Source organism: Narcine bancroftii, chromosome 5 (assembly GCF_036971445.1).
Source record: "Narcine bancroftii isolate sNarBan1 chromosome 5, sNarBan1.hap1, whole genome shotgun sequence".
NCBI classification, from domain to species: domain Eukaryota; kingdom Metazoa; phylum Chordata; class Chondrichthyes; order Torpediniformes; family Narcinidae; genus Narcine; species Narcine bancroftii.
Window position 1 is genome coordinate 162720325 of NC_091473.1, and position 24382 is coordinate 162744706.

Genomic DNA, 24382 nt, shown 5'->3' on the forward strand with positions numbered 1-24382 from the left:
TTTTTAAAGTCAATTTAGATTAATCTAAATTTGGCCCTAAGGTAGTGTTCTGAAGCATATTGATCTAGAAAGCACAAGATATCTTATCCTCCATTATTTTAATTAGTGCAATGATTTAATTTTAAATTTTTTAAAAAATTGAAAATACCTTCTGTGATATGTAGAATCCCAGGGTTCTCAGTCACTTGGGTCCAGGAGCCTTTGACAACTGACTTGTAGACCACTCTGTTATTCAGATTCTGTTGTGGTCGGAAGTTATTCCTCAAGTACTCCACTGATTTGACGTGGTCTTGTTGTTCAGTTGTAAATATGGAATAAAAGGCATCCAGCTGTGCAGACAATCAAATGAGAAGACATTAACGATTGTCAGAGAATAAATGATTCATAATGAAGTAAATAGGATTCTAGAAACTAGGATGTCAAAAATAATAGGTTAGAGATGAAGCAGAGCTACCCACAGAAATGGAGCCAGCAAGCAAATCCAATTCTAAGTGCCGTGCTGAGTGGAAACATTATCTCTGAAATCCAAAAGAAGATGCTGTCAAACCTATCATTTCAAGCAGAGCACTGTTTTGCCGAATTCAAGAGTTCCATTTGTTACGTCATAGGCCAGCAGCAAGAGCAATTTATCAAGACAATGATAGTTTTAAAATAATATTTTTATTCATAATTACTCATAATATAACATTTTAATAAAATCGAAACTTAACCCCGACTATGTACAAAAGTGTATGTGTGTGTGTATTACTCAAACCATTATAGCTTAGGATGGAGGACCTCAGTTTTCTTCAGGCTGACTTCCAGGCCAAACATTTTGGCAGTTTCCGCAAAGCAGGACGTCAAGCGCTGAAGAGCTGGCTCTGAATGGGCAACTAAAGCGGCATCGTCTGCAAAGAGTAGTTCATGGACAAGTTTCTCTTGTGTCTTGGTGTGAGCTTGCAGGCGCCTCAGATTGAAGAGACTGCCATCCGTGCGGTACCGGATGTAAACAGCGTCTTCATTGTTGGGGTCTTTCATGGCTTGGTTCAGCATCATGCTGAAGAAGATTGAAAAGAGGGTTGGTGCGAGAACACAGCCTTGCTTCACGCCATTGTTAATGGAGAAGGGTTCAGAGAGCTCATTGCTGTATCTGACCCGACCTTGTTGGTTTTCGTGCATTTGGATAATCATGTTGAGGAACTTTGGGGGACATCCGATGCGCTCTAGTATTTGCCAAAGCCCTTTCCTGCTCACGGTGTCGAAGGCTTTGGTGAGGTCAACAAAGGTGATGTAGAGTCCTTTGTTTTGTTCTCTGCACTTTTCTTGGCTCCCCACCATGACTACCAGCCCCCCCACATCTCCAATGGGCACACAAAACTCAAAACGGTCAACAAGTTTACCTATCTCGGCTGCACCATTTCATCAGATGCAAGGATCGACAATGAGATAGACAACAGACTCGCCAAGGCAAATAGCGCCTTTGGAAGACTACACTAAAGAGTCTGGAAAAACAACCAACTGAAAAACCTCACAAAGATAAGCGTATACAGAGCCGTTGTCATACCCACACTCCTGTTCGGCTCCGAATCATGGGTCCTCTACCGGCACCACCTACGGCTCCTAGAACGCTTCCACCAGCGTTGTCTCCGCTCCATCCTCAACATCCATTGGAGCGCTTTCATCCCTAACGTCGAAGTACTCGAGATGGCAGAGGTCGACTGCATCGAGTCCACGCTGCTGAAGATCCAGCTGCGCTGGATGGGTCACGTCTCCAGAATGGAGGACCATCGCCTTCCCAAGATCGTGTTATATGGCGAGCTCTCCACTGGCCACCGTGACAGAGGTGCACCAAAGAAAAGGTACAAGGACTGCCTAAAGAAATCTCTTGGTGCCTGCCACATTGACCACCGCCAGTGGGGTGATAACGCCTCAAACCGTGCATCTTGGCGCCTCACAGTTTGGCGGGCAGCAACCTCCTTTGAAGAAGACCGCAGAGCCCACCTCACTGACAAAAGGCAAAGGAGGAAAAACCCAACACCCAACCCCAACCAACCAATTTTCCCCTACAACCGCTGCAACAGTGTCTGCCTGTCCCGCATCGGACTTGACAGCCACAAACGAGCCTGCAGCTGACGTGGACTTTTTAAATATAGCATAAATCTTCGTCTGCGAAGCCAAGCCAAAGAAAAAGAAAAGATAGCTTAGGAACAATTCTGGAAAGTCAATTCCCAAAGTTTAGTCTTAGAAATCCTGTGTTAAAACTCAAAACTATTAAACTGATGTTCAGAAGTAATTATGAAGTAGGTGAGACACTGTGTCATCAAACTTCTCAAAACTCAGGAATCCTTCTCAAGTTGCTTCCAGCAAAATGTTCTTTGTCACAACTCACCTCGTCCTTGAGTCAGGGAAACAAAACTTCTTACTTCCACGATGCTTCCACGAACCCAGGCAAGGGTCAGAATGACCATGCTCCAGACAGGAATGATCCTGTTTCCTCTATCCCAGTGATTTTCAAACTCCCTAAGCTTCATCAAGAAATCTCTGCATTTCAATCTGCTATGAAATCTGATCCTACTGCAAGCACAGATCCATCAGTGGACAAAGGCAAGGGCCACATGCACATTGCAGCACTGTAGCCAACTATTTTGTGTCTGTCAAATCTGATCTTGGGACACGAGAGTGGGAAAAGCAGCCACAGTTTGGGTTGGCTGTCTTGACAAAAAAATAGGAACACTGATACAATGGCAGGGCTGGACAAAACCAGCTGACTTCCTGAGCTCAATGCTCAGCAGAATCCCTAAGCCAAAGATGCTCTGTAATTAGTAAGGGACTACATAAGGTGGTTTGTGAGTGGAAAGAAAAAGTTTGAAAACCATTGTTTTAATTCTCCTAATTGACTCATCATGTGCACAATTTCATAACTCAAAAGAAAATGGGCCAATAACATTTTTCTCAAGCAAAATCTTTCAATAACAACTGGGTGTAGAGCAGTGGTTCTCAACCTTCCCTTCCCACTCACATACCACCTTAAGCAATTCCTTACCAATCACAGAGCACCTATGACATAGGGATTGCTTAAGGTGGAATGTGAGTTTATAGGGACAGTTTGAAAATCACAGCTCTATCCAGATATGAGTAAATCAAAAATGACCATTACAATGGCCACAGTCGATCACTGCTCCTCCTGACAAGGAGAAACAGCAGAAGTGTCCATCTCACACAAAATTACTTAATATCTATCTTGCGGATCTTTGGTTACTTATTAAATCAACCGTGCTTCTTCAAGTGTCTCAATCACATGACTTACTTGATCAATATTGAAATCATTTTCCCAAAGACATGAGGCATAAACCTATGACTTCTTTCTCACCAGATGTCTTCTTGAGTAAACATGCACTGTTCTAGTTTTTAGCTGACAGTATTAACTCTGTTTATGGTTTTGGACTCAGGTGCCAGACTGTCTGGAAATGTTGTGAACTGTGACTGTTTTCAGCCTGGTCCCAACCCTCAAAGTAACACTCACTAAAAACAGAAGCTTGCAATACAATTTTAAAAAATTTAGAGTACTTTTGTTTAATTTTACAATATAAAAACAAGCTTATCCAGAGATAATCTCCAAGAAGCGCACATCAACTCATATGCAAGGTATTTTTCATTAAAATTATTTGTTACCAAGGGAACAAATGGAATTTGGGTTCAGAACATATTATAGATCATTGTTTTTGGAACTAATGCATTTTAACTACCTTAAAGGAATCATATGTCACTACTGCAAAAATAACCCTTCCATCTTCCTCAAACTACGCTGAATAACTTAAAGATGTATCAACTATTTTTGTGAAACTTAAGGATTTTTTTCATATCAATAATGCAGGTTTTTTTCAAATCCAGCACAATTAAAAAGGATTGCAATGAAAGGAAAGATCAATTAACACAAGGCAGGGGCAGTATGATAGCAGTTCAAAGCAGTTCATTCATTACTCTGATGGCTGCCGGGAAGAAACTCTCTTTATGCTTGCTGGTGTGTGTTTTCACATTTCTTAAAGTTTCATCCTGTGTTCAGCTGTGATGGATCCTTGGTTGCCTTTACTGGCAGGTGGAGGAGATGCAGATGGATTCCATGAAGGGGAGGGATGTTTTTGTTACATTCTGAGCTGCCTTCATTATTTTCTGCAGCTTCTTTCAATTTTGCGCAGAGCAGCCACCAAACAACGCTGATATCTTTCTCTTTTCTCTCTTTGGCTTGGCTTCGCGGATGAAGATTTATGAAGGGGGTAAATGTCCACGTCTGCTGCAGGGTCGTTGGTGACTGACAAGTCCTATGTGGGACAGGCAGGCACGGTTGCAGCGGTTGCAAGGGAAAATTGGTGGGTTGGGGTTGAGTGTTGGGTTTTTCCTCCTTTATCTTTTGTCAGTGAGGTGGGCTCTGCGGTCTTCTTCAAAGGAGGGTGCTGCCCGCCAAACTGTGAGGTGCCAAGATGCATGCTGATATACATCCAGCAAAAAGTCCACATGGAGAAGTTGTTGAGAGACAAGGAGGAAATGCTAAGAAAGTAGAATGTTGGTGTGCTTCCTTGACTGTCACATCGATGTGTTTGTCCCAGCTCAGGCCCAATTATTCCTAAGAATTTGAAGTTCATTTCCAAGAATTCGAAGTTACCTATTTTTATCCATATCAGCACCATAAACACAGACAGGGGCACAGATTTTGCCCCCTCTCCAGAAATCACTGATCATCTCCTTCATTCTTCGGACATTGAGGGACAGGTTGTTAGCAAGGCACCATGCCATGAGACTTTCAATCTTTTTCCATAAGACATAGGAGCAGAAATAGGTTATTTAGGCCATTAGGTCTGCCCCACCGACCTGATCCATTTTTCCTACTCAGCCCCACGCCCGGCCTTCTCCCCATAACCTTTGATGCCCTGGCTAATAAAGAATGCTTTAAATACACCCAATCACCTGGCCTCCACAACTGCTGTGGCAACAAATTCCACAGATTAACCACCCTTCTCTGTTCTAAGCAAACACCCTTCAATCCTGAATTTGTGCTTCTTGTCCTAGAGTCTCCCACCATGGGAAGCAACCTTTATACATCTCATCTGTCTATGCCTTTCAACATTCGAAATGTTTCAATAAGATCATTCCCTTATTCTCCTAAATTCTAATGATCATAGGCCAAGAGCTGTCAAACACTCCTCATATGACAACCCTTTCATTCCTGGTATCATCCTAGTGAACCTGCTTTGAACCCTCTCCAACATCAGCACATACTTTCTTATATGAGGAGCCCAAAACTGCTCACAATACCCCAAGTGAGGACTCACCAGTGCTTTATAGAGCCTCAACATCACAATCCTGCTCTTTTATTTTATTCCTCTTGAAATGAATGCCAGCATTGCATTGGCCTTCTTCATCACCTTCTCAACCTGCAAGTTTACCTTCTTGAGGACTCCCAGGTCCCTTTGAATCTGGGTATTTTCAATTTTCTCTCCATTTAAAAAATAGTCTGCCCGTTTATTTTTTCTACCAAAGTACATGACTGTACACTTTCTGACATTATATTTAATTTGCCACTTCTCTGTCCATTCTCCTAATCAGTTGAAGTCCTTCTGCAGACTGTGTTCCCTCTACACTACCATCCTTCAAATCACCTGCAAACTTGGCCACAAGGCCATTCATTCCATAATCCAAATCACTAATATACAGCATAAAAAGAATCGGCCCCAATCCCAGCCTTTATGGAACACCACTAGCAACTGGTAGCCAACCAGAATATGATCCTTGTATTCTGTCTCTCTGTTTCCTGCCAATCAGCCATGCTCTACCCATGCTTGTATGTTTCCTGTTATACCATGGCCTTTTATCTTTTGAAGCTGCCTCATGACAGCACCTTTTCGAATGCATTCTTAAAATCTAAATACACAACACCTATTGCATCTCCTGTATCCAGCCTGTTTGTCATCTCTTCAAAAAATTCCAATAGATTTGTCAGGAAAGATTTTACCTTAAGGAAACCATCAGAGTTTTGCCCTATCCTGCCATGAATCTCCAAATGCTCCATAACCTCATCCTTGATAATCAACTCCAATATCTTCTCAACCACTGACGTTAGGCTAACTGGCCTATAATTTTCTTTTCTGCTGCTTCCCCCTCTTCTTGAATACTGGGGTGACATTTGCTGCATTTTGTTCTGTTGTTATGCAGCATCTTACTGTGGCCTCATCAGTGGATTTGAAAATGGAATTGGAATGATATTTAGTGGTGCATTTCTGTGCGCAGTAGACTGAGGTCATGTCCTTGACAAGCACCATTGTTGAGAATGATTGTCAGATCAGATACTCTTATTTGTCATGTAATAAAAGAGAAATGTAATATGACATGAAATTGGCTTTAGTTTGTCCTAAGGCAGATAAAAATTTGCTATTAGCATAGCCTGGTGTCCCTGATAGTCTGAGAAAGAAAAGTAAAAGAGAGTCCCCTCGGGGTCACTGAGTGTCTGTCGGTACGTCTCCAGTGCTCCTGCAGCCGCACAAGACTCCAGTTCAGTTCAAACATTCAGCAACCCAAGCCAGATCCAAACCTCTGACACAATGAGGAAGTCTTCAGAATCCCAGGGCCCTTCTTGCCCTCAGCACCCTCTCAAATCCCAGTTTCAATACCTGGTTCTCATGAGCAAGTCTCTAGCAGCCCAGATCCTGGTGTGTGCTCTATGACTTCAAGTCGCCCGCTGCCCATGTTGCCGACTTCCTCGCCCGCAAGTTGGCAACATCTTGCCGCCTGTGTGTGTCCTTCAGCCTTGGAAGAGATGCAATTTCCCTCTTCACTGATTGGATAGGAAGTCAAGGATCCAGTTGCAGAGGGGACAGTCCCTCTAGTTCCCAAAGTTTTTCTCTGTGAACACTGCTTGACCTGCCTCTCTTCGATCACTCAAGATTCAAGTATGTGCAGTTTTTGTGTTTTCAAGAGATCAGTTTCTTGATACAGAACACCCATCTTTTGACTTTCTATAATTTCCACTGTATGTACATTGTTGATCCTGTTAAGCACTTAGTCAACGTGTTGAACCCAAAGTTTCATGGTGGGGAACTTAATGCTGGTTATGTTGATTAATGTCTGAAAAATAGTTAAACTCTTTTGCTGGAGCCAGTCAGTACGTTATATTTGTATGGTGCCATTTATCAGTCTGATCTTGGACTTGCTGCATAAACAGGCACCAATTGTTTCACTATTTAAAATAATTGTAAATGGGATTGAATAAGTGAATATCCCCATATCTGATGCCTTGATGAAAATGAAGGTCAACGATCAGGCAGGTCAAGGTGCTTGGAATGAGGACGACACCTCGAACAGATCACACAGAAATATTCTGCAGCTGAGATAATTGATCATGAACAATGAAAACAACCTTCTCTTGTGAAAGGTACAACTTGAACCAGTGTACATTTTCCATTGATTTCAACATGATTAAAACTCTGATGTCTCCTTCAGTGAAATGTCATTTAATGCCAATGGTGGTCACTCTTATCTCATCTTTGGCAATCAGGTATTTGAATTGTGGCTGAATCCAGGGTCCACTCCTCTCTTCCCACCAATTGCCCCCTTGTGCCTACCCCTGTGACCACAAGAAATGGTTCACTTGCACCCACACCTCCTCCCTCACCACCGTTCAGGGCCCCAAACAGTCCTTCCAAGTGAAGCAATACCTCTGTATCACAGGTTTTGGGACTGAGGTGTGAATGAAGTTGTCGCAGGTGGCTGCCTAAGCATTGCTGGTATCCTTCTGGCTTCTCTCCTTAGCAGGCCAATTGACGGAGCAACAGCTTGCTGGGTTTCTGATATGCTGATAGATCTGCTCTTGACTCCTGCACTACATTTGAAGCCAACATGTTTGAATGGCTATTGTGATGGTACACCATCGGCCTACTGCAGGGGGCAACCTCTGTACCTGCAGGAGTGTAAGGGGACAGGACAACACCTGGCTGGCTGTCAATCAGTCAGCCTGAAGGGATCAAGCCGCATCCGGTGGGGCGTCAATCACCCTCCGGGATATAAGCCTGCGCTGGCCTCCCGAAGCTCACTCAGAGTTACTGCAGCTACAGCCAGCCTGGCTCTGTGGAAGTCTTTTGTACAGTCTTTACCTTGTGTGTGTCTGATTCTGGCTAACAGCGCACCGCAGCTATTATCTGGCAGGGGAAAGTTAAGGCCAAGATTAGATATTCATTTATTTTTCATTACTTGTGGGTGTGATCATGTTTTTAATTATTGAAAGGGGGCTTTATGCTTATAGTACAGGTATATTAAAAATGCCATAACCTCTAATAATTTGCTTCACAAATTTGTAAAATGATTGTAACTCCAGTTTCAATGATGGATAAGGTTCTGATAATAAAAACATTTGTGCATGTGCTCCCACGTGATCATGTGCAGTTGTTTGAGAGCATAATCTTAGAAATACAAAGAGATAAAATTCATTTTAGTTGAGGCCATCATGTTTTTCCCCAATGCTCCCACCTCTTACCCACACTGCCATGAACAAGTCTGATACCTTGTCCGTGATTCTTGATAATTACAGCTACAAATAGATCTTGCTGCTGTTTTAAGTAAGCATAGCTCTCAAATTGCAGTTTCAACTAACCGGACAATCTTCTCATCAAGAGTGAAGAGAGACGAGGATTAGTTATAATGAATCCAATATTTATCTTTGGTTCATCATCTGGTCTTATAGGTTCCCAGAAACGATGGATAACTTAATATATAGTAGGAAGTGTCCAGTTTCCAAAAGTCCTTTTTTTTTCCACAGAAGACAACAACTTTGATATGAAATTTAGTGTATTTATTAGTGAATTACACCTATTTTATGGCTTTGTGATCTTGTAATAGAAGCTCAATAATGATTCAGAGTTGGACGCTCCACAATTGGGATGTCCTTCACAATATAATAATTCCAACAAGATGGAACAAGCAGAAAAGGCTCAGTTATTGACCTTGGCAGGAGTGGAATCTGCAAGACTCCTATTCCTGGAGTTTCACAATGGCATGAAGGCAACTATCCAGTCAGAGAAAACACAACATCTGAGCTTGGACCACCAACAACTGTGATCAATGCAGACCATAAAGAACACCAACAGGCCTTACTAGCTGGGATACACGGAGTGTTGCTAATTACATCTGAAGGCTGAGCTCCATGTAAAACTCCAGTGATGCCCTTTACGCAGGCAAAGGCCAAATCTCCGATACAGCAATGTGGTATAATGAGGCCTCAGGAAATTCAAAATTTCAATGGCAACTGAGATTGTGTATTCTACATCTACTCATTTTTGCATAATGGGTCAATGCTGGAGCAATCACCAAAAAGAAATTCAACTGGAGCCCATGATTGTACATTAAAACCCCTCTTATCTGAATTCAAGCAACTGGCAGCCTCAAGAAGCAAGCAAAAAAAAAAAATCGTGGAAAATAAATAGGTAATAAACATGAGAGTCTAAACTTGGTGCACCTCACCATTAGTTCACCGGTCATGTCTCAAGCATCCAGAAAATTCACTGATCTGGCATCTACGAATACCAGATCCCAGATACCAGGGGTCTTCCTGTATTTGCAAGCAGAATAAGCTACAATCCCTTGCTGGCAAGCACACTGCGTAAAGTCTTATTTCCTTAAACAATACTATGCACCTTTCACTGATTGACTTTGATACATCTCCTTGCATCTGCTAGAGAGAAGGAAGGAATGTGGTTTCTAAGATGACTAAATGTGCAAAACAAACAATGCTTCTATGTAATGGACTCTGCAAACTTCTAAGAAGATAATCAGAGTTGTGATAATATAATGCTGGACTTAAATTCATAGAAGTGATAAAATTATACATATTAGAATTGTAAATATATAAAAGATTCCAAGGACCTATAATTAAAACTGTTACAAAAGACAACTGATAGAAACTAATATACAAGCAAGACTAAAAACAATTGAAAATCACTACATCATTTACAAAGTATCTGTCTCTGACCCAGTTTTACCTTGGAGTTAGAAACCCAAACATTTTGTGCTTTGTGTCGTAAGGTACAATTGAGCTTTTAACAGTGTAATCAGCCATTTCCCCATAAATTCCTATTTTTTTACCTGAGACCATTAACACCATAAGGACATAGGAGCAGAATAGGCTGTTAAACCCATCGAGTCTGCCCCACCATACAATCATGAGCTGATGCATTTCCCCTCTCAGCCTCACTGTCAGGCCTTCTCCCTATAACCTTTGCTGACCTGGCCAATCATGAATCTATCAATCTCTGCCTTAAATACACCCAATAACTTGGACTCCACAACTACCTGTGGCAACAAATACTCACCACCCTTTGGCTGAAGAAATTCCTAAGCATCTCTGTTCTAAGTGCATGCCCTTCAATCCTGAAGTTGTGCCCTCATGTCCTAGATTCTCCCACCATGGGAACCACTTTTTACACCGACTCTGTCCATCCCTTTGAACATTCAAAATATTTCAATGCGATCCCCCCCTCACTCTCCTAAATTCCAAAAAAATACAGGTCAAGAGCTGTCCATCTTTCCTCATATGATAATCCTTTCATTCTTGGAATCATCCTTGTGAACCTCCTCTGAATCCTCTTTAAACGAGGAGCCCAAAACTGCTCACAATAATCCAAGTGAGGTCTCATCAGTGCCTTATGAAGCCTCAACATTACTTCCTGCTCCTGTATTCTATTCCCCTTGAAATGAATGCCAGCATTAGATTTCCCTTCTTCACCACCAACTCAACTTGAAAGGATCTCCTGCATGAGGATTCCAAGGTCCTTTTGCATCTGGGAATTTTCAATTTTCTTCCTATTTAGAAAATCGTCTGCCTGTTTATTTCTTCTACCAAAGTGGTGCACTTTCCAACATTCCATTTCATCTGCCAATTCTCTGCCCATTCTCCTAATCTATCCAAGTCTTTCTGCAGGCTCCCCATTTTCTCAACACTACCTACTCCTCCACCTACCTTAGTGGATTGTCATTTCCCCACATGGATATTTCTGATTTTCTCTCTTGTTGAAAACAATTTTTAACCTGTTCCCATCTTTATGATGCTTTCCACAAAACAAAGTTAAATCAAATAAAAAATTATGCTTTTTGCTGTGCTGCCTGTTAACCAGCTGCTCAGACTGCCAGATGACATCCATGCTTGTAATGCCGCTAAAAAGGAAATAACACCTGGAAAAGTTAACTTCATGTCACGTGGGCTCCTAGACCCTTGTGGGTAGAGATCTTCATGGTATGTAGTCTGCACCATCACTTGTCCACTAATCATAAAATCTAGGCCTTAAAATATTTTTAAAGTAGGCCGATGATCAACAGTTCATTCATTCGGGTGCTTTGCCTTTTGGTGTTGGTGATCATGTCTCCCCATCTGTCATGATCTCTGACCCTCTGAATTGTAGTTGTTTCCTCCACTGTTCTCCTTCAGAGAAGCTCCATCTTTGAGCTGAGACCATAGTCGATGTTGAATTCATGATTATACCAGGGAAAAATACTGAAGTGGTATCTCGTTACCTTCTTCAGTTGCAGTGTCCATACTGGACGGGTCACCCTGGCCATTGATCAGCAGATTCATCTGTCCAGCGTTTAGTTTTACAACCATAAATTCAAATATGTAGAATCTTCTTGTAAAAATAATCCACCATCTGCAGTCTACGGGAGGCTAAATAGGTGCTACATCTTGCCCAAGGGTGATTTGCAGGCTATCGGATGGAAGGAGTGGCTTACACCTCCTTTGGCTGAGCAATTCTGCTGCACTGACACTAAATGGGATAAAGTTATCTGTCCTAAAATCAGCGATGAGGAATTTACTCAGACACAGCTTTAGATTTCTGTCCTGATGCAGGGACTTGGCTCAGAACATTGACCAACCCTTTGCCTCACAAATGGTGCCTGATCCTGACATGTTGAGCTCCCCCACCAGCTTGTTTTTTTCACCTAAGAACTCAGTGGCTGTTAATGCTGATGTTTCCAGATATTCTCTTTGGCTCTTCAATAATAATTTGTCCTTGCATCAGGGCTGTTTTCTAAATCTTATTTTCAAGATACCTGTGTGAGAGATGGGAAAATTGATCTAAAATTATGAACATGGAAGAAACTAAAGTTCATCAGTAAAATGGCTGTAACCAGTTCAAACAGGATAAGCTTGGGGCTTAGGATGCAGGAAAGCAGAGTCAGCACGATTAACATAAGAATCTTCTAGTCTTTGTGACAAGACCATAAGACTAAGATAAGGAATGGTAAGGTACAATAGAATGTAGGAAGTTGAGGTAGCCTGGATCAGATAAGGGTCTCCTAGCCCTGGACAGAAGTACCAAGTCATACATTTCTAATTAGCTAACCATACACAGATTTATACATATGAAATTAGCCAACCCTAGATAGAATGAGTCAACTCTGCATATCAAGAGACTGTAGCCCCGAGAATCAGGAAGGTGTGAATAAGGACAATGACATGAAGGGACACCGACAGGATACCCCCCCCCCCGGTTCTCCAAGTATACTGAAATTGCACGTAGGCAGGCAGGATTGCCTAATGCCAAACCTCTCCAGCAGGAGGCAGAAGAATGTAAGGCGGAGGGTATTCCTACACTGAAATCAACTGTATAAAAGTTGGGTGAGCCCCAGTGTGTGTGTGTATTCCCAGGGTAAGGGGAAGCACCCAACTTTGCATTGTTGTAGTAATAAATGTTCTTTGTTCTCAATTTTTGTCTCGAGCAATTTCTTTAAAGGTACTTTAATTTCTAACAAATGGGGGCTCGTCCGGGATCACACTCCCTCCACTGACAGAGTACCCCGACGACGAGAGTAGGTGCACCCCGGCTGATTCAGCTGGACTCACGGGCGACGGGTGGCTGGTCAGTGGAAGAAGCGAGTGATATCCGAGAAGAGGCATTGAGAACAAACGGCGGAAGGACGCGCGCTAGAGCAGTACTGCTAGAACTCGGTAAGAGTATTTTACTTGTTCCTAAGCATGGGAATAGCGGGCAGTAAAGATGAGAGTCCTGACACAGGACGTGACCACCAGATAGCTACGTACAGCCCGCTTGGGTTGATGTTATCTGAGTGGGGCACAGGAAAGACCCGCGGTAAAGACAAACTGACGATGGTCAGGTATTGTTGTAATGAATGGGTTAAATACCCGGTTAAAGGGAGCTCCGTGTACTGGCCAAAATTCGGATCCGAGGATGAATGGATGTGTAAAGCTTTGAACCTATGGCTCTATCAAAACCAGAAAGACAATGTTGAGAGCAGGGAATATGCAGCCTGCTGGCTCAAGGGATCCATTGAACAGCTGGTTTTGAATGAGAAAGAATCCAGGGATAAGAGAGAGGAGGAACCTCTTGTCCCTGAATCACAGGGTTGGGATGTGTTACATTCCCTCCCTCCACCCTATGTTCCTCCTATGCCAGCTCCTATCTTTCCTTCCCCTCCTATGACCTACCCTTCTGCACCTTCCCCACCTCCCCCACCACTAGAGAAGAGAGAAGAGAGCAGGAGTGGTATGATAACTTGCTCACAAAGCACTCGATTACCACCTCTGTTGGCAGGAGAGAGAGGTAACTTTAATTCAGAACAGCGTGAGACTCTTCAGGAAGAAAGGGCAGAACCCTTTGATTCATTTCCCAGGGAGCAGGAACCCAGACCTAATAAGCCAGAAACCAATTGGATGAGACCACTGCGGGAAGTTCCCATGGGAGAGGGTCTCGGTTTCGTAAATGTGCCCCTGACCAGTACTGAAGTGTGTAACTTTAAGAAAGAACTGACCTCCCTGATAGAAGATCCCCAGGGATGTGCTGAACAGTTAGACCAATTTTTGGGACCATATATATATACAATATGGGGGTCTCGACATAGAATCCCCAGCAGGGGAACAATTGGTACTAACAGGTTTTGTTACCAACTCAGCCCCAGACATTAAGAGAAAATTACAAAAGACAGAAATTTGGCATGAGCAGGGAATAACCCAGCTTCTACAGATCACACAAAAAGCATTTGTCCAGACATCTGAGGATAAGCAGAAAGCAAAGGCTAACATTTTGATGCAAGCAGTTAAAGGAATAGTAGATGAGTAACATGAAAAAAGGCAGGGACTGTGTGCCAGCTCCTGAATGTTGGGAGAAGTGCAGGGAGTGGGAGAGTAGAGACCAGAGATAATTTCATAAATCACGACTTCCCACTTCAGTCACTGACCAATATTGATTAAAATTCATGCTAAAAATTAAATGTCATAAATGATCGTTTTTCAATACTGTAGAATTAGTGAATTTAACTACCAGTTAATTCCAATTTATGAAATAAATTGTATTTAAATGTGATTTTGCACAGGGAGTACCTGAGAGTTGAGTGATGTTATAACATTTGCAGGGAGAAATGTTTGCGCAAATAGGGTGAGTTCTATACATCTTAACTTTAAGTGTATGTGAGATAAAGAAAGGATCTGATGTGTAAAGTGGCTGGATCAGCCAGTTGAAGGGGGAGTGTGCATGTCCCTTTAAGTGCACTGTGGCACTTGAAATTGAGGCTTCAGGCTCTTGTCTTGCAGTTAGAGGTATGGAGCCCTATCAACACATTTAATACATTTCTTCTACACATTCAGCAGTCAAGGTCCGTGAGTTTAAAGATCACCCACCTCTGGAGAATAAAGATACCTCTGGGGATTCCTATGGGGATTCCTATAAGTTTAATCATTCATTTCTCTGGTGCATTTTCCTCTGGAGTGAAATTAATGCCTCAGCACAATTTCTCTGTATTGCCGCTGTTATTTAATTCATGATAACTTTCCCCATTCATCAGGTTTATATTTAAATCCGGTAGTGCAGAAGTTACATTGTAAATAATCACGGAGGTAAACCCTGCGCGACTGGATTCAGCTTAATGGAGAAATAAACCTGCGAACTGGTCTATGGTGCTGTGTGAGTATTGCAATAGGTGGAATATGATTTAAATTGGTGGCATAGTTCAGAACAATTGGGTGCATAAGAATAATAATATCATTAAGAACTCACAGATCTTGTACCGGATGCTATTCAGTACATCTTGACTTAAGGACTGGAGAAATTGGCATGTTAGAATGAGATTGGCATGGCACCAATATTTCTTGATTCAATAATGACTCCACAAGCTCCAGGATTCATGCAGCAAAACTTTTAAGTGGAATATAATAGAAACTAGCCTGTACTTAAATTATTGTGTGTGCAATCTTCATAAGAACATCTTTTAACTTTTTTTGGTGCCTGTTTTACAGACTGTTTTAAATAAGGCCAGCTCCTGTGAGCTGTGGCACAAGGCATTTTACTTAAGGCAGAACTAAAGGTTGAATATGTTTCAAGTTCTCTTGCAGGGGCTCTTGTGCTGCAATGTCTGTTATGTACTCACTCTAACAAATTGGAGGGTTGTGCCCCATACAGACAAGCAGCTCCAACTGCATTTTAATAAGGTCTAACATATTCAAAACCCATGAAAATATGGTTTGTGTTTCATTTTACAATTTTTACACTAACACAAAGGAAAGTCAGATTGTTACAAAGTGCCGTAATTTAACATTTTTTTCGTTTCTTTAATGGTTTATTCAGTTATTGTTGTATTTTATTGCTGTTTTCAATGAGCTTTACATTTATTGTGGTTTATTCAGTTATTGTTGTATTTTATTGCTGTTTTCAATGAGCTTTACATTTATTGTGGTTTATTCAGTTATTGTTGTATTTTATTGCTGTTTTCAATGAGCTTTACATTTATTGTTTATTCAGTTATTGTTATATTTTATTGCTGCTTTCAATGGGTTTTACTTTCATTGTTGTTTTACTCATTTTTTGGAATATTGTTCGTTAATGTTTTAAGTCCCCCTGGAATAGGGGCAGCAGAGGTTACAATTGTGCTCCTTTAGAATGTAGACAGGGCATAGATTTAATGTATAGTCATAGTGGGATATGGGTTAACAAGGGATTCCAATACGGACCAGGGGAACTGAACAGCTTTAGTGGAGTACATCTAATTTGTATCTTAGCCTACACAGGTATTAAAGACAGGAGTTTTGAAGCGATAGCACAAAGGACATGGTGGGACAAAGACAGACAGAATGGTAGTCAGGATTGTACATGTAACAGAGAGAGAGAGTTAATACATATGCTAATGTACACAGACAGGCTGCAACTCACAAGTTCAATGATACATATGCTAATGTTAGCAGACAAGCTGCAACACACAGTTAAATCACAAGAAACAATCCCCCCCCAGCTTGGTCTCTTTTCATCACCCCGTGAAGGGGAGCACCAGTTTCCAACAACGTGAGCTGCTTGACACTTTAATATCAGGCTCCAAACAGCCTTCGGAGATCGGTGGCCCTAGGGTTCGGGGCTGAAGAGGACATCAGATACTAGCCACAATTCAACGGAACCGCCTGACTACTCGTTCGCTGCTGAAGGCAGCGTCTCTCACAGACTTCGTCAGGACAATGCTTACAAAAGTCGGGTGGTTAAAAGACACTGCTTCAATGTTTCAACGTGAATCTGCCCATGCCCATGTTCAGACGTGGCAACTTCGGACTGATGTGGGATGGACTAGACTCTTTACTGAGAACTGGAGCCTGATACTCACAACCCTAATAAGCAGCTGGACTCGCTACTCTGACCTTCATGGTGCTCCCCTACCTAAAGACTTTACACAGGTGTTACAATTCGGTTATTGACCAGCTGGGTAAAACTACACCTTACAATTGAAAGATCAGTATTACTGATCTAAAAGAAAAGTGAGGAAGGGGGGGGGGGATCAGTCACACTGACACTAGTAACCAAAGATCAGTAACACTGATCATGGTGAAAGATCAGTATTACTGATCTAAAAGAAAAGTGAGGATTGTGAGAGATGGGAAAATTGATCTAAAATTATGAACATGGAAGAAACTAAAGTTCATCAGTAAAATGGCTGTAACCAGTTCAAACAGGATAAGCTTGGGGCTTAGGATGCAGGAAAGCAGAGTCAGCACGATTAACATAAGAATCTTCTAGTCTTTGTGACAAGACCATAAGACTAAGATAAGGAATGGTAAGGTACAATAGAATGTAGGAAGTTGAGGTAGCCTGGATCAGATAAGGGTCTCCTAGCCCTGGACAGAAGTACCAAGTCATACATTTCTAATTAGCTAACCATACACAGATTTATACATATGAAATTAGCCAACCCTAGATAGAATGAGTCAACTCTGCATATCAAGAGACTGTAGCCCCGAGAATCAGGAAGGTGTGAATAAGGACAATGACATGAAGGGACACCGACAGGATACCCCCCCCTGGTTCTCCAAGTATACTGAAATTGCACGTAGGCAGGCAGGATTGCCTAATGCCAAACCTCTCCAGCAGGAGGCAGAAGAATGTAAGGGAGAGGGTATTCCTACACTGAAATCAACTGTATAAAAGTTGGGTGAGCCCCAGTGTGTGTGTGTATTCCCAGGGTAAGGGGAAGCACCCAACTTTGCATTGTTGTAGTAATAAATGTTCTTTGTTCTCAATTTTTGTCTCGAGCAATTTCTTTAAAGGTACTTTAATTTCTAACACCTGCATGATTCAATACAATGGGAAAGCCCTTCCAACATGTTCCAGGAACCTTGATATGCAGTGCATCATGTTGAGTCAGCTACTCAGGACCAAGCACGTTCTAATAAAAAATAATGAGGCATTACTATGTTAAGAAAATATACAACATTCTGCACCAAAGAACATATGTCTCCTGCCATCTAACATCTCAATGCATCGATGCAGAAGGTTGTGTTAAAGTGGTTGAAGAGTACTGACAAATTTCTAAATGTCTAATCATTATACTATAAATATGGAGAGTAACACCTGGCAACAAAACATTATACATTAATATTTTGAAATCAGTTAGTTGACCTTCTCAAAGATAAACCTGTTCTACATATAAGCTGAAGAGTGAAATGTCTATAGGCATACATGAATCATCTTCTTATCAGAGTAAATTTGTCTTTGTTTGCAATAACTAGAATGGTGAAATGTGTTGGAAAAGAGCCATAGCAATAAAATGCAGGTCCATTGGTTCCTCTTAACTTGTCAATACATACCTGCTCAAGGGAGATAGAGATAGGTCTGCTGAAGACTATCCATTCCACAATTTCACTGCATGGTGGCTTTGTCAATGAGCCAGAGTATCTGTAGTAACTCCCAAGAGTGGCTGGCAGCAAACGTCCCAGTACAAAAGGATCCAGAAAAGTTTCTTTCTCTAATAAACAAAAAAAAATGAATATTAAAATGATTAGTCACACATTTGTTACAGCTTGAAAGGGAAATGCAAATATGGCACAAATTATTATATCGTTTTTAGTATTGGCCATGAAAATTCACAGACAAGTTACAGCACAGGAGACCATTCAACTCATCAAATTCAGGCTGGCTCTCTACCTGAGCAGCTTTCACCATGACCTTTTTCTTCTCAAGGCTCACAAATTTTTCTTCTCTGCATTTTATTCAATTTCTTCTCAATGGTCACAGTGGAACCTGCCTCCACCACACCTTTGGTCAGTGGATTCTAGATTCCAACCATGTGTTAATATAATATTTTCATATGTCACTCAATTCACATTCCCTTTACACCATTTGACTCCTCTACCAAAGGGAACAATCTGCCAGCATTCATTGTTCAGACATTTCATCATTTATATACATGCTGTTAAACCTTCTCTTCATCTTCTCTCCTTCACTAAAAAAAGTTCCAGTCCCTTATTCCAAGGATGATTTCTGTAAATATTTTCGGGATCCCATCTGAATGTTTCCCATACTTCTGATAACTTAACTACAGTTAATACAGCACTCCAGCTGACACCAGATCAGTGTTTTATTAAAAAATTACCATAGTTTTATATTCTTTTCTGATAAGATGAAGCCCAAAGATTGTGCACTTCGTATGAACCTCTTTCTCAACATGTCCTGCAATTTTAGATGGTTTGTGCATACATAACCCTCACCTCCACTCTGAGACCAGTATCCCTCATTCTACATTGTCTCCCCTCATTCTTCCCACTAAAATGCAGCATTTAATATTAATATTTGGGGAGAATTTATAAGATTTAGAGTAGGTCACATACATACACACATTTTAAAACAGATCTTATTTGAAAGACTGAGGAATTCACATTGCAGGATCTCTTGGAGAATGTAAGCACCTTTCACAAGCAGGTGTTAAATGAACTGACCTCATAAAATGTTTGACCATTGTCTTGTTGGAGTCATGCTGTCTATCAGTACCCTTTCTACAAAGTGCTCACAGAAAGGTGGTCAATTCTGGATTGTTTACCTAAGGTAACAACAGATGGGAGCAGAAGATCGAACTCCTGTTGTTTTGCTCAGGAAGGTGGGGGTTTTGCAAAACATGAGTCACATACTCTCTTTGGCATTTCAGTTGGGAGAGAGACTTGAGTTAATAGCTCAGTCAGTCAGTCAGCGTGTGGAACACTGACAAGTTACTGAAAAGTGCAATTCAGGGAAAACTGTTTGAAACTGATGAAAGCAAGTCCCAGAGCAGTAGATGGCTGGAAGTGCTGTCTGTCTGATATTTCTCTTGAAATAGAGGAAGAAATGGAACTCTGTGGTAGTTTGAAGGAAGAGGTTACCATCTAGAAGAACCTGATGGGACAAGTTTAATCAGCGAGACCCTGAGGTGCCTAGTGGTGGTACCTCAGTTGTGAGAATCCTGGAGCAACAAATATCTCTCTCTGCAAACTCTACAAGAGCCTTCCTGAGCGGTAAACATTTACCTTTCAAACACCAAGCGTGGTGAACTTTATACATGTTAAATTCTGTGCACAGTAAGGTGACTGCCTGCAACCAGAGAACTTGGAAGAAGTGAGATTGAACTGTGAACCAAAAAACTTTTCTTGAATTTACACACACATTGCATAGACAAGTACTTAGAATTAGAAGGGGATTAATTTGGGTTAGTTAAGTATAAAGTTGTGAGAAGCAGAGGTGCCTTCACAGATTTCACTCGAGACAAAAATTGAGAACAAAGAACATTTATTTTACAACAGTGCAAAGTTGGGTGCTTCCCCTTACCCTGGGAATACACACACATACTGGGGCTTACCCAACTTTTTATACATTCTATTTCAGTACAGAGGTACCTCCCCCCTTAACATTCTTCTGCCTCCTGGATTGGATTGGCATTAGGTAATTCTGCCTACATGCAGTTTGTGTGCCTTTCTGTGTGTAAACTTGTTTACCAGGAAGTGTCATGTCTTTGTTCTTATTCATAAATCTCAACCCCCCAGGACTTGCTAAATCTATCTTCTTGCTATAAGACCCCCTATTCTATTATACTTAACCCTTCCTCACACTCCATTCTTACTCCACCCTTATTCAACCCATCATAATTCATTCCTATTTAGCACTTGCTTGACTTCCCTTATTCCATTATCCCTTCATCCCATCCTAATTCATTCCTATTTAGCAATTGCTTAACTTCCCATATTCCATTATCTCTCACAGAGTTAGGTTAATGTTTGATTCTATTTTCATGTTTGAAGTTGATTAAAAATAACTTTTGGTTTGAAAGCCACTTGTCTTGGTGAATGTCTATTGCTGCTGGGTTTTGGGGTCCTTTGGGCTTGTAACACCATTTCTTTGCATTAAATGTGATTGTGAGAGATGAGTAAAACTAATATGAAAATATGAGAGATGAAGAAAGCTAGTATGGATATATGTGAGACGGCAAAGTCCTCCTCAGCGACAAGATCTCCATCCTCAACCGATGGTCAGAACACTTCCAATCCCTTTTCAGTGCCAACCGCTCAGTCCAAGATTCCGCCCTGCTCCAGCTCCCTCAACAGCCCCTAAGGCTAGAGCTGGATGAGGTTCCCACCCTGGTTGAGACATATAAGGCAATCGAACAACTGAAAAGTGGCAAAGCAGCAGGTATGGTTGGAATCCCCCCAGAAGTCTGGAAGGCTGGCGGCAAAACTCTGCATGCCAAACTGCATGAGTTTTTCAAGCTTTGTTGGGACCAAGGTAAACTGCCTCAGGATCTTCGTGATGCCACCATCATCACCCTGTACAAAAACAAAGGCGAGAAATCAGACTGCTCAAACTACAGGGGAATCACGTTGCTCTCCATTGCAGGCAAAATCTTCGCTAGGATTCTACTAAATAGAATAATACCTAGTGTCGCCGAGAATATTCTCCCAGAATCACAGTGCGGCTTTCGCGCAAACAGAGGAACTACTGACATGGTCTTTGCCCTCAGACAGCTCCAAGAAAAATGCAGAGAACAAAACAAAGGACTCTACATCACCTTTGTTGACCTCACCAAAGCCTTCGACACCGTGAGCAGGAAAGGGCTTTGGCAAATACTAGAGCGCATCGGATGTCCCCCAAAGTTCCTCAACATGATTATCCAACTGCACGAAAACCAACAAGGTCGGGTCAGATACAGCAATGAGCTCTCTGAACCCTTCTCCATTAACAATGGCGTGAAGCAAGGCTGTGTTCTGGCACCAACCCTCTTTTCAATCTTCTTCAGCATGATGCTGAATCAAGCCATGAAAGACCCCAACAATGAAGACGCTGTTTACATCCGGTACCGCACGGATGGCAGTCTCTTCAATCTGAGGCGCCTGCAAGCTCACACCAAGACACAAGAGAAACTTGTCCGTGAACTACTCTTTGCAGACGATGCCGCTTTAGTTGCCCATTCAGAGCCAGCTCTTCAGCGCTTGACGTCCTGCTTTGCGGAAACTGCCAAAATGTTTGGCCTGGAAGTCAGCCTGAAGAAAACTGAGGTCCTCCATCAGCCAGCTCCCCACCATGATTACCAGCCCCCCCACATCTCCATCGGGCACACAAAACTCAAAACGGTCAACCAGTTTACCTATCTCGGCTGCACCATTTCATCAGATGCAAGGATCGACAATGAGATAGACAACAGACTCGCCAAGGCAAATAGCGCCTTTGGAAGACTACACAAAAGAGTCTGGAAAAACAACCAACTGAAAAACCTCACAAAGATAAGCGTATACAGAGCCGTTGTCATACCCACACTCCTTTTCGGCTCCGAATCATGGGTCCTCTACCGGCACCACCTACGGCTCCTAGAACGCTTCCACCAGCGTTGTCTCCGCTCCATCCTCAACATCCATTGGAGCGCTTACATCCCTAACGTCGAAGTACTCGAGATGGCAGAGGTCGACAGCATCGAGTCCACGCTGCTGAAGATCCAGCTGTGCTGGATGGGTCACGTCTCCAGAATGGAGGACCATCGCCTTCCCAAGATCGTGTTATATGGCGAGCTCTCCACTGGCCACCTTGACAGAGGTGCACCAAAGAAAAGGTACAAGGACTGCCTAAAGAAATCTCTTGGTGCCTGCCACATTGACCACCGCCAGTGGGCTGATAACGCCTCAAACCGTGCATCTTGGCGCCTCACAGTTTGGCGGGCAGCAACCTCCTTTGAAGAAGACCGCAGAGCCCACCTCACTGACAAAAGGCAAAGGAGGAAAAACCCAACACCCAACCCCAACCAACCAATTTTCCCCTGCAACCGCTGCAATCGTGTCTGCCTGTCCCGCATCGGACTTGTCAGCCACAAACGAGCCTGCAGCTGACGTGGACTTTTTACCCCCTCCATAAATCTTCGTCCGCGAAGCCAAGCCAAAGAAAAGAAAGCTAGTATGAATAGGATAAGGATAGATAATAGATTATAAAGTTAGTCTGAATAAGATAAGGGTCTTCTAGCCTTTTAGACAGAATCAGCAAGTTTGCCAGTATGAATAGGATAAGGATAGATAATAGATAATAGAATGTAGGAAGTAAAGTTAGCCTAGACAGAATTAGCAAGTTATCTTGCATATAAGAAGTTAGTAAGCCCTGAGGGTTGGGAAGGTGTGAATAAGGACAAAGGCAGGTTTGTGAATAAGGACAATGACATGATGGGACACAGACAGGATACCCCCTGGTCCTCCAAGTTCACAGAAACAGCACGTAGGCAGACAGGATTGCCTAATGCCAAACTTATCCAGGAGGCAGAAGAATGTAAGGGGGAGGGTACTTCTATACTGAAATAAACTGTATAAAAGTTGGGTGAGCCCCAGTGTGTGTGTGCATTCCCAGGGTAAGGGGAAAGCACCCAACTTTGCATTGTTGTATAATAAATGTTCTTTGTTCTCAATTTTTGTCTCGAGCAATTTCTGTGAAGGTACTTCTGTTTCTCACATGATCAATCTTGTATCTGCCAATTCCACCAGCCTGCTGATACTCTGCTGTAATCCATTCTCTCTGCAAGCATCGAATCCACGCTGCTGAAGACCTAACTGCGCTGGGTGGGTCACGTCTCCAGAATGGAGGACCATCGCCTTCCCAAGATCGTGTTCTATGGCGAGCTCTCCACTGGCCACCGAGACAGAGGTGCACCAAAGAAGAGGTACAAGGACTGCTTAAAGAAATCTCTTGGTGCCTGCCACATTGACCACCGCCAGTGGGCTGATCTCGTCTCCAACCGTGCATCTTGTGCCTCACAGTTCGGCGGGCAGCAACCTCCTTTGAAGGAGACCGCAGAGCCCACCTCACTGACAAAAGACAAAGGAGGAAAAACCCAACACCCAACCCCAACCATCCAATTTTCCCTTGCAACTGCTGCAACCATGCCTGCCTGTCCCGCGTCGGACTTGTCAGTAACCAACGAGCCTGCAGCAGACGTGGACATACCCCTCCATAAATCTTCGTCTGCGAAGCCAAGCCAAAGAAGATGTGTGAGAGATAATGGAATAAGGGAAGTCAAGCAAGTGCTAAATAGGAATGAATTATGATGGGTTGAATAAGGGTGGAGTAAGAATGGAGTGTGAGGAAGGGTTAAGCAAGTATAATAAAATAGGGGTCTTATAGCAAGTAGATAGATTTAGCAAGTCCTGGGGGTTGAGATTTCTGAATAAGAACAAAGACATGACACTTCCTGGTCAACAAGTTTACACACAGAAAGGCACATAAACTGCACGTAGGCAGAATTACCTAATGCCAAACCAATCCAGGAGGCAGAAGAATGTTAAGAGGGGAGGTACCTCTGTACTGAAATAGAATGTATAAAAAGTTGGGTAAGCCCCAGTATGTGTGTGTATTCCCAGGGTAAGGGGAAGCACCCAACTTTGCACTGTTGTAAAATAAATGTTCTTTGTTCTCAATTTTTTGTTTCGAGTGAAATCTGTGAAGGCACCTCTGCTTCTCACATATGCTTTTCACAGATCCTAATGTTATCCAAGTTTTGTGTTATCCACATTTTTATAATTGTACTGGGAACCTAAATTTTTCATCATATACAAACCTAGTTAAAGTTAAGAGAGTCTATTATTCATCATCTTCTTGTACAAACAGTAATC

The 24382-nt window shown here is 42.3% G+C and overlaps 1 protein-coding gene across 2 annotated transcripts in view; it reads right to left on the reverse strand.

Annotated features, from left to right (window-relative positions):
• LOC138764115 (receptor-type tyrosine-protein phosphatase gamma-like) overlaps positions 1-24382 on the reverse strand; it is a 735396-nt gene that overhangs the window by 213735 nt on the left and 497279 nt on the right. Inside the window, exons 1-3 of one of the 2 annotated variants that reach the window (XM_069939516.1) lie at positions 19778-20077; positions 18089-18246; positions 149-329 (exon numbers count right to left, since the gene is read on the reverse strand). In XM_069939516.1, the coding sequence (XP_069795617.1) occupies positions 149-329; positions 18089-18246; positions 19778-19811 (373 nt within the window). In that variant the 5' untranslated portion in view covers positions 19812-20077. Of the gene's footprint in view, positions 1-148; positions 330-18088; positions 18247-19777; positions 20078-24382 lie in introns of those variants that run through there. The other variant, XM_069939515.1, reaches the window with a different exon arrangement.